Source organism: Silurus meridionalis, chromosome 17, assembly GCF_014805685.1.
Source record: "Silurus meridionalis isolate SWU-2019-XX chromosome 17, ASM1480568v1, whole genome shotgun sequence".
Taxonomy (NCBI): domain Eukaryota; kingdom Metazoa; phylum Chordata; class Actinopteri; order Siluriformes; family Siluridae; genus Silurus; species Silurus meridionalis.
The window spans coordinates 2,334,362-2,345,040 of record NC_060900.1 but is presented as its reverse complement, the minus strand read 5'-3'; the positions used below and the strand labels follow the sequence as shown (position 1 = coordinate 2,345,040).

At 42.2% G+C, this 10,679-nt stretch overlaps 1 protein-coding gene across 1 annotated transcript; it reads right to left on the bottom strand.

Annotated features, from left to right (window-relative positions):
• Positions 1-1,339: 1,339 nt before the first annotated feature.
• On the bottom strand, positions 1,340-9,793 carry mak16 (MAK16 homolog (S. cerevisiae)). The gene is made up of 10 exons (XM_046872246.1): positions 9,624-9,793; positions 9,354-9,403; positions 8,867-8,976; positions 8,646-8,710; positions 3,890-4,041; positions 3,658-3,712; positions 2,334-2,408; positions 2,127-2,243; positions 1,710-1,775; positions 1,340-1,598 (listed from the first exon to the last, which is right to left on the bottom strand). The coding sequence occupies exons 1-10, from the start codon at positions 9,636-9,638 to the stop codon at positions 1,371-1,373; spliced, it is 933 nt and encodes a 310-aa protein (XP_046728202.1). The 5' UTR covers positions 9,639-9,793; the 3' UTR covers positions 1,340-1,370.
• Between the last annotated feature and the right edge of the window lie 886 nt (positions 9,794-10,679).

Sequence of the window (10,679 nt, the reverse complement as noted above, 5' to 3'; positions counted from 1 at the left end):
ACTTTTCTGTATAAAGTTCTCACTTCTGAACAGACTTCAGCAGTGGTGTAAAGAATTTGACTAAATGCACTTGGATTAAATTCATTATTATTTTGGGTTGCACTTTTAACAATGAACATTGTCTCAGAGCAGCTTTACACAGATAATGTGGTGATAAAGAAGGAATAAGATGTTCTTTATAAGTGTGAGTTTGTCCCTGATGAGTGAGCCGGTGGAGACTGTGGTGAAGGAAAAACTCCCTGAGACGGCATAAGGAAGAAACCTTGAGAGGAACCAGACTCAAGAGGGAAACCCGTCCTCATCCGAGTTGCACTGAATGTCCATTTATTACAGATACACGATGTTGCGGTGCAGTGATGGAGATCAGATGCAGACTTTGTTACTATACAGTAAGTAATTTTTTGGTATGCATCTGATCGCCATCACTGCACCGCAACATCGTGTATCTGTAATAAATGGACATTCGGTGCAACCCAGATGAGGACGGGTTTCTGAGTCTGGTTCCTCTCGAGGTTTCTTTTTATGCCTTTGAAGATTTCGCGAACAATTCCCTAACCGCATCTGCTGCCTGGGAGCGACTTTTTAGCAGCGCGGACCTCATTTTCAGTATAAACCAGCTTTTAGTGAGGTTGAATAAAATCTTGTCTGAATTTTTACTTCCTCTAACATTATTTACCTTCATTTTATGTGTCCATTGAATAGTAATTGTTCTACTTTCAGACATGAAATTGAAGATCACTTTTTAAAAGATCGCTTTAATACTTCTGCCATGTTAAAGATGCTGTTGTGTTGTTGGATAATGCAGTGTTGATGTGTACAATTTGATTTAGATTTTCGGAAATAAAACTGTGTTGTTAAGGGCTGGTGCATCTTTGAGCCCCATTTCAATACGAGACAAATACTCCCGTACTGCTCAAATCAGACATTAGAAGACTTTTACTCAAATCACATTGGAACTGGTGATTCTGAGCTACGTTTTGCATTTTCTATACTTTTACTCAAGAAGGATTTTCACGTTCTCTTTACACCTCTGGCCTTCAGTATGAAAAGTAAAAATAGTGATGTATGAGAACACGTGAATATAAATAATGGGTGCAGTTCAAAGTTCCTCAAAAGTACATTCTCCTGCACATCAGACCTTTATAAGAAGGGAGATTTCTATAGTTACACATTTTATGTTTTCATTTAAATGAGGAACTGCACATTTTTCTTCACATGAAGTGGAGCCAAAAGCCCCATATGACACATTATAATGTTATGAAGGGAAAATTTCCCTGATAAAAATACTGTGATAAAGTACAGAAATGAAGTAGAAAGACTTCATGACACACAAGACAAATCTGTGGAATTATTTATTTTTAAAAAAGTCTCTACAAGGCCTTGCTCTTGGTCACCGGTTCAGTCTCTCGTTCGTACTCGATCTCGACGTACGCTCGTTTCTTCCTCACCGGTCCTTTAAACGGAGTCTTTCCTTTCGACTTGACTTTGGATTCTCTCTCTTCCTCGACTTCTACCGCCATTTCCTCTTCTGACTCCTCCTCCTCCTCACTCGAGCCCTCTTCCTCCTCATCGTCGCTGGCCTTCAAGTTGTTCATATCCTGTGTGTGAATAAAAAAAAAAATGTTTGTAAAAAACAATATTTTTATCACATTATTAGTGACCAGTCATTATAATTACTAAGGATTACAAAAAAGAAGAATGAATCTCACCTCAAAATCACTGATGTCACTTTCTTCGAACTCGTCTTCGGCCACGAATTCTCTTTTTCCTGCTTCCTAAACACACACACACACACACACACAATGATGAGCTTATGTGTCATTAACAAGCACTACGGTTTTTAATGTTAGAATTCAGGGGGTGAAACTACACTGTGTGTCCAAAAGTATTGGGACACCCCACTTTTCCAGCCATATGCTGTTCAATCAAAGGAGCACAATTCCAACACCCGTATAACCGAATGAGCACAAATCTCCACAAAATGAGGTGGAACATCTTCCCAGAAGAGTGGAGCTTATTCTGACTTTAAATTTGGACTAAATGTGAGATGTTTATACTCAGGTTTCCACAAACAAGATTTATCGCTGTCTCGAAGATCATTACAGGTTACAACCAGCAGTGCTCACCTCATCCTCCTCTTCTTCTTCATCCTCTTCCTCCTCTTCCTCCGTCTCACTCTCTGCGTCCTGTTTCTCCATGGCTTTGTCGAAGGCGTGGATGGGGAAGTTGTAAATGTCTCCGTACTGAAATTTATATCAGACCAATTAATATTTTTTTTTCTTCTGTGAATAAGTGATGACATGTGATTGGACGAGATGTGCTGTGATTCTCACCGTTCCCTGCTTCAACCTCTCCAGCAGCTCTTTCTCGATGGCGTTATCCACCTGCGCAGCCACCAGGGCTTTTTCCTTTAAAGAAGCAAACGAACAAATAAATACATTTAAGAACGATGGCGTTTCTTCACGTTTATTCATTTGGAGCTGTCGAGGAGAATGAAGGTCATGAAAAATAATCAATTTACAGTAATGGACAGATATGGAATTTACACACATTTCGCTTCATTCAGAGGCTGTGGATTACACACACACACACACGCACGCACGCACGCGCACGCACGCACGCACACACGCACACACACGCACACACACGCACACACACACACACACACACACATATGGATATATAAAAGACTTTCTTTTCCAGCAGATTCAGTGGAACTACAACAGGATATTTGATCTTACATTTACTTTACATTGAAAATAAATCAGTTCGAGGTGATAACAGTAACTCCACCCTGTCATTGAATATTTCCGGCTCAGAATTTTTTTCTTTAGATCTGAAAATACTTGCAAGTGCAAAAGTATAATTTGAGAAAATCTTGAGTGTCAAATCCAGTTACATAAATTGCAAAATAAAAAAAAATAAAATGCACTTTTTTTCTATTTCACTGTTATAGTGTAGTCCTGCGTTCTGCGACTTAGAAATCCAGGGTAAAGGTGCTTTATACTTCAAAGCACAGTAAAATTCTTTCTTTGTATTTCCCAGCAATGTCAGGAAGCTGGGTATTGAGCGTAGTGTCAGTCATGGTCCAGCACCCCTGGAGCACTGAGAATTAAGGGCCTTGCTCAAGGGCCCAACAGTGGCAGCTTTGTAATACTGGGGCTTGAACCAACTGAACTTCTGATCAGTAACCCAGAGTCCTAACCACTGAGCAACCATCATTTAAAGAAAAGAGGTGGTAAATTAGTGGTTAAGAAATTGAACATGAAAGGTCATGAGTTCAAATTTAGCACTGCCAAGCTGCCACTGCTGGGCCCTTGAGAAAGGCCCTTGAATATCAACTGCTCAATTATAAGTTGCTCTGGATAAATGTGTCTGGCAAATGGCATAAATGTAAAAACACCACACTAAAAAAAGGCATTAATAAACATTATTTGAAATTGTAAAGTCGTAGCTCAGGAGACTTCTGCTCTGCAGGTGGTGGGTTCATTTCCCAGCACCACCAAACTGGCATTTCTGGGCCCTTGAGCAAGGCCCTTAACCCTCAGATGCTCAGTGGTGTAAAAAATGTAAATCACACTGGATAAGGGTATTTTTCAAATGCCATAAAGGGAAATGTAGACAGGTGTCCAGTGACAGCACTTCCTGGTAACGTACCTCTCGTCTTTTTTCTCTCCGCTCTACTTTCCTGCTCAGCGGAACCAGTTTCCTCCTGTGAACACATCAAACCATTGTGTTATTAAAACACAAGATGAAGTTGCGGCCGCTGAGAATTATTATATAAAAAATAAGAAACTAGAGGAAGTAAAGAGAGAGAGAGAGAGAGAGAGAGAGAGAGAGAGAGAGAGAGAGAGAGAGAGAGAGAGAGAGATGGATGAGGTGTACTCACTGTCTCTTCAGCGTGAGTTTGCGGATGCGAATGAGGTACTGTGTGATTTTGGTAAAACGTTGTTTGCACTTGTGTCGGATGAAACGAGGCCAGTAGATGAGATTCTCGTCGATCTCCTGTAGGGCCTTCTCATAGTTCTGATCCAGCTTGACCTGGACGCAAAAAACAAAAACGTGTGAAGCGTAGTCAAAAATAAAAGAGTATTTTTATTACATTAAATTTACTAAATTAAATTATTTCCACAGGCTTAATGATTTTGACTGCCTTGTCTGTGGTGATGTAAAACTCGCCTTTATTCAAAAAAGGGTACGTTTAGTGTACGCGTACAAGCAAACGCTTGTATTTGGTCTTTAGGCTCGCAGTATCGCGAGACTGTGCGAGACTTCTGCCACCAACAGGCTCCTCGAGAAGAGTTCAGTCTATGGATAGCAGCTCAGCTAAACGCACTCCGGGTAAATCAGGTAAGAACAATCTGGTTTTTTAAGATATATTTACTCTATTCTTTACACTACAAACACGCCTACACGCACAAAGACATGAGGAAATGCAAATCAAATGTAAATATCGTCTTTTTCCGATTTGACGATTCACGTTACTGAATCACGCTTGTGCTGTTATCGGCCCTTAGACAGGGAGGGGCAGTATTTACGATACATGTTTTGTAAATACATATTTCAAATATAAAATAGGATTTTGTCATTTGGATTTGAGAGGGTTAATGAATGATTGGGCAACTACTGCAGAATTTATAAGGTACCTCGGCCACAAAAACCAGGCCCCCAGCCCTCGGTGTCACCTGATGCCGGTGGCCGGGAAAGGGGACGTCAGAAACGCTGCTCGAAGAAGCGGATGCGTGGCAAACGGGCGGATGTCCTTGCTAGGCTAAATGCTAACCCTAGGCAGCTGGCTCTTCGGTCCACTCTTCTTTCAATTGTCTGCTCCCTGGACTATAAACTGGATTACATCCGACTCCACGGACTGCTGTGTCTTTGTTTGTTATGAGACGTGGCTCAGCGACAGAGTACCGGGAAGCTGCCATCCAGCTAGACGGGCTAACCGTGTTTTGTGCTGACAGAAACGCAGCTCTGTGCGGTGGTGGCGTGTGTGTTTATATCAACACGGAATGGTGCAAGAACCCTGTGCTTGTCTCACGCTACCTGCAAGCGACCTGCAGAATGCTCACCCTGACGGATTGTTTATTATTGCTGAGATTTCAACCATGCGAATCTCAGGACTGACTGGGACAATTTTAAGGAGGCTGCAACCAATGGTGATTTCATTAACTTGGCGGAGTACACATCAGTGACCAGCTACATCAGCAAGGGCCAAACTGTCCCGTGCTATCAGAGACGAAGCGCGCACACGCCAAGAGAATCCACGACCATTTCCAGGACAGCCGAGACACCCGGCACATGTGGAAGGGCATCCAGGTGATCACGAGCTACAAGACAACATGACTGGGGAAACATGATAGTGAGGACAGCTGAGATGATCATCTGAGTCTCTTGTCATGGACATTTACACCACACGCTGCCTCCACAAAGCAAACAGCATTGTGGATGACCTCACACACCCCTTACACACACTTCACCCTCCTGCCATCAGGAAAGCGGTTCCCAAAGCATTCAAGCCGTCACCATTTATTTATTATTTATATTAACCATATTATACCGTTTACATTCTGTTTTTTTTGCACCTCTCGACTGCTGCTACTGCTTTTTCTGCACTGCATTGTGTTTGTTTACATTTACTCTCGTTTATAGTCTTTATAATTCTCTCTGCACAGTACTGTATATTTAGAGTACACAGTAGGTTCACTGGTCGGTGCTTTTGTGTTATGTGTATTGTCCCACGCTGTCTTGTGTTGTCTGTGTGTACTGTTTTTTGTCTGCACTGTTTGCACTCGATGCACTTTATGTAGCTTATGTTGTGTGCTGTAGCTCTATGTTGTCTAGTGTAGCACCAGGTTCTGGAGGAGCATTGTCTCGTTTTTACTGTGTACCACTGTGTATAGTAGAAATGACAAAAACCTTTTGACGTGATGTGAAATCTGGAAATAGAAAGAAAGATAAAGAGACATGGTGGTGGAATGAGGAAGTGCAGGAGAGCATTAGGAGAAACAGAATTGGGATCGAACGAGTGATGAGAAACGTAGGCAGGAGTACAAGGAGATGCGGCAGCAGGTAAAGAGGGATGTGGCGAAATCCAAGGAAAAGGCATATGAGGAGCTGTAGGAGAAGTTGGACACTAAAGAAGGAGAAAAAGATTTATACCAATTGGCCAGGCAGAGGAACAGAGCTGTGAAGGATGTGCTGCAAGTTAGAGCAATAAAGGATGGAGATGGAAATGTGTTGACTAGAGAGGAGAGTGTGTTGAGAAGATGGAGGGAGTATTTTGAACAGCTGAGGAATGAGGAAAATGAGAGAGAGAGAAGGTTGGATGATGTGGAGATGGTGAAGCAGGAAGTGGATAGGATTAGTAAGGAGGAAGTGAGAGCAGCAATTAAGAGGGTGAAGAGTGAAAGAGATGTTTAGGGGAGATGCAGTGGAGTTTTTAACCAAGTTGTTCAAAAAGATTCTGGAATGTGAGAGGATGCCTGAGGAATGGAGAAGGAGTGTGCTGGTACCGATATTTAAGAATAAGGGAGATGTGCAGACCTGCAGTAACTACAGGGGGAATAAAGTTGATCAGTCACATCATGAAGTTATGGGAAAGAGTAGTGGAAGCCAGGCTGAGAGAAGAGGTGACCATCTGTGAGCAACAGTATGGTTTCATGCCGAGGAAGAGCACCACAGACACATTATTTGCTTTGAGGATGTTGATGGAGAAGTATAGAGAAGGACAGAAGGAGTTGCATTATGTGTTTGTGGATTTAGAGAAAGCGTACAACAGAGTGAAGAGAGAGAGAGGAGTTGTGGTATTGTATGAGGAAGTCTGGTGTGAGTAGAGGGACACCATATGTAGGACGTTTTGGAGACAAGGTGAGGGGGGGTGAGATTTAGATGGTTTGGACATGTGCAGAGGAGGGACATGGGGTATATCAGTAAGAGAATGCTGAGGATGGAGCTGCCAGGAGGGAGGAAAAGAGGAAGACCAAAAAGGAGGTTTATGGATGTGGTGAGGGAAGACATGCAGGTAGTTGGTGTGAAAGAGGCAAATGTAGAGGACAGGGGGGTATGGAGACCGATGATCCGCTGTGGCGCCCCCTTTTGGGAGAAGCTGAAAGTAGTTTTTGAGAGGGTTGATGAAAATGGCTTCATAATTTTATCAAAATACTTGTTTTTAGTTTTAAAATACTTTGTAAGAAGTTCTACATGATGACATCATTGAAAATGCGACATCTGATTGGTGTCTACTCAGTATTTTGACCAGATTGTTGAGATCAGAACAGAAAATTGATACATATGGAAGGTGGTGAAGGTAAGAAACGTACAGGCTGCCAGCTTTCTAATAGGCGTCCATTAGATCATGTGGTACGGGGCCACATAGAAAGAAATTTGTGGTTAAAATTATAGTTATTTTTCTTTCATTAGCCTCCTGGATATTATTTTGAAAAACGACCGTTTCCGCCACCTCGCCTCACTAATGCACGTGACTCTGGCACGCCATTTCACTCATCAGCGACACACTAACTAAATTAGGATACAATTAGGAGTTTATTGCGTGACTCGACCCAGAGAGAAGGTGTTGCCATCAAACATTGTTTACATGTGTAATGGTGAAGGAACAGATCAAACAGGCCAATTGATGGAAGGTTTGTAAATAAATTTCATATATTCAAATATCATCTTATCTACCAAGCACTTGGGTAAGTTCCTGAACGCCATGTTTGGTAAACACATAAACGCCACCATATCTTTACCCAGGTAACTTCTTCCAGGTTTCTGCAGGTTCCACCAAGTCACAATTAAGACTTAAGACATTTTTAAGGCATCAAAAACACAAATATGTTGTCAGCAATGATGCCAAAAATTGTCCAGATTAATCTCCCAGCCAAACATTCGGTCGACCTTTAGTCTAGACCTTTCATCATTTGATAACATCTGTGACCGCATTAAACGAAAAATACAACAAAGAACACCCAGAAGCTGGTCTCCTTAGCTCCCAGATGTATACGGACGGAAGACAGTAGTAAACATGGCCCTGTCTCAATGTTTTTGAGACATGATGCAGCCATCCAATTCAAAATGAAATTTTTTTCTCTAAAATTGTATAAATTATCAGTTTACACATTTTACACAACGTCCAAAATGTTTGTGACTTGGGGTGGTACATGTGGGTTTGTTATGCTAATTATCGCCACGTGTACTAGATGAAATTTTTCTTTTGCTTTCCATTGTAACGTGTTTGTTCCTGAGCTTGCGATATCGCGAGACGTGAAGATTTCAGGGGCAACATGCGTTATTACGTTCTAGGAAGGCGGACCCGGAAATAAACACAACCCGGATGAGAGACGCTGGAAGCAGCATGTGCTTGGAGAGGGAATGCGTTATCTTTTATCGAGAGTTCGGGTAAGATCTCAAACGTGATCATCTGCGACAGCATAAACCTGCTCCATATCTTTACCCAGGTTACTTCTTATGGTGTTATTTGGCAGCACATTTGTAGAGTTCTGGTGTAGGATGACACACTTTTTAACGCTTGAACCGCCGATGTTTGCTTGGCTTTTATATATATTGGAGCATGGTCATGCTGGAGGTCAGGTGTTTCATTACTTTTGACAAGACTGTCAGTATATGTTCATGCGATTGATCACCTTCTCCCACATGCGTGCTGGAAATGCCGCTCTCTCGATCACCTTCATGTAGAGGTAACACCGACCTGAAGAACACACACACACACACACACACACACACACACACACACACACACACACACACGCTCAGAGTTACACATTTTACAACTAAACTGTACTTTTCTTACTGTCTATGTAAATATTGTTACTAAAACCTGACACTGTGCATAATATATAGATACCTTTTTCCTCTCGGATAGTGGCGTACTGACTGTTGGCAAGAGGACATGACTGGCGGCTACAGAGACCAGTGATGCTGTACTCGTTCCGGCAGAAATTACTTGTTTTGGTTCTTCGCAGAAAAACATCAAGACATACATCAAGATCAGTGTGTGTTCTCAAATATACGATCTGTCGTCAGAGCATCATTCAAGACCCTTCATTTCCTGACTTCTTATAGTGAATTTAGTATATTGTTTTAGACATATTCGAGGTAAAGAGACGGTAAACAACAACAACAGGAACGAATTCTTCTAAGGAACGATGTATTTATTTATTGGGGTTTATTTTATTATTGTTATTAATGTTATTAGGAAAAGCTGAAAACTCTACTTCATGAGATGTTTTTCTAAAACAACACACCATGGAGTGTTTTTATTCCTCATATACACCAGCACACAGATGTAGATCCAGATGTGTGTATTATCAGGGCTAAAGGATGAAACTTACTTCACTTTATACGAACAGAACTGTTTATTTCCGATCAGATCCCAAATAACCTGCAAACACACAAACACACACACACACACACACACACACACACACACACACACACACACACACACAGTGATCTGATGATGATTGTTATATTACAGCAAGAAAGAAGAATAGACACGTGAATCAACACACGTGGTCTGGTTCACAGAGGCTATTTGAATATAAAGCTAATCAGGATTAGCTTGAAAAGTGAATAGTAGGAAACATCAGCACAATTCTTACATCGTCGTGTTGCATGATGGTTCCTCCTGTTCACTCCTGGTTTACTCTGGAATCTATAATGAAGTTCCGGTTTGATATAAATGTGTGTAAACTCGATCTGAACGTGTTCACGAATCGCTGTATAAAATGTTAAGGAATCGCCATGTTGTTCCCACGTGCGCAAAACACGATTCGAGATCTCGCGATACGCGACGAGACTTCCTCTTTCTCTTCCTCTTTCAGCTTCTCCCATTAGGGGGTCTCCACAGCAGATCATCTGTCTCCACACCCCCCTGTCCTCTACATCGGCCTCTGTCACACCAAATACCTGCATGTTTTCCTTTACCACATCCATAAACCTCCTCCTTGGTCTTCCACTAGTCCCCCTTCCTGGTGGCTCCATCCTCAGCATTCTCCTACTGATATACCCCATGTAAGAAAACGTAAAGTTTGAGTGTTCTGAATCCTGTACCATGTTTTTCCTGACTTGCCCCAGTGTCTGGACAGGATCTGATCCTGTCCATCTTTGTCTCTCAGAGCATCTCCACCTCCTGTCTTTTCATCAGTGCCACTGTTTCTAATCCATACAACATTACAGGTCTCACCAAACTTCCCCTGATGCTCTTGCCGATATCCTTCTATACCAGATCCCTCCTGCTACCACTCTTCTCCACCCATCCTGCCTGCACTATTTTACTCCTTGTGACCAAACCACTCCACTGCCCCCCCCCCTTGTTCACACACATGTACTCTGTCTTACTCCTACTAACTTTTAGTACCACCCTCCTAACTTCTCTACCACACATGACTTCCTCATACAATACCACCCTGTCAAAAGCTTTCTCTACATCCACAAACACACAGTGCAACTCCTTCTGACCTTCTCTATACTTCTCCATCAACATTCTCAAAGCAAATACTGCACCTGTAGTGCTCTTCCTCGGCATGAAACCATACGGTTCCTCACAGATGATCTCAGTCTAGCTTCCACTACTCCAATTCCGAGTGACTTACATTTATCTCATTCATACACCTGAGCAGCTACGGGGTTGTGCGTCTTGCTCACAGGTGAGGAGG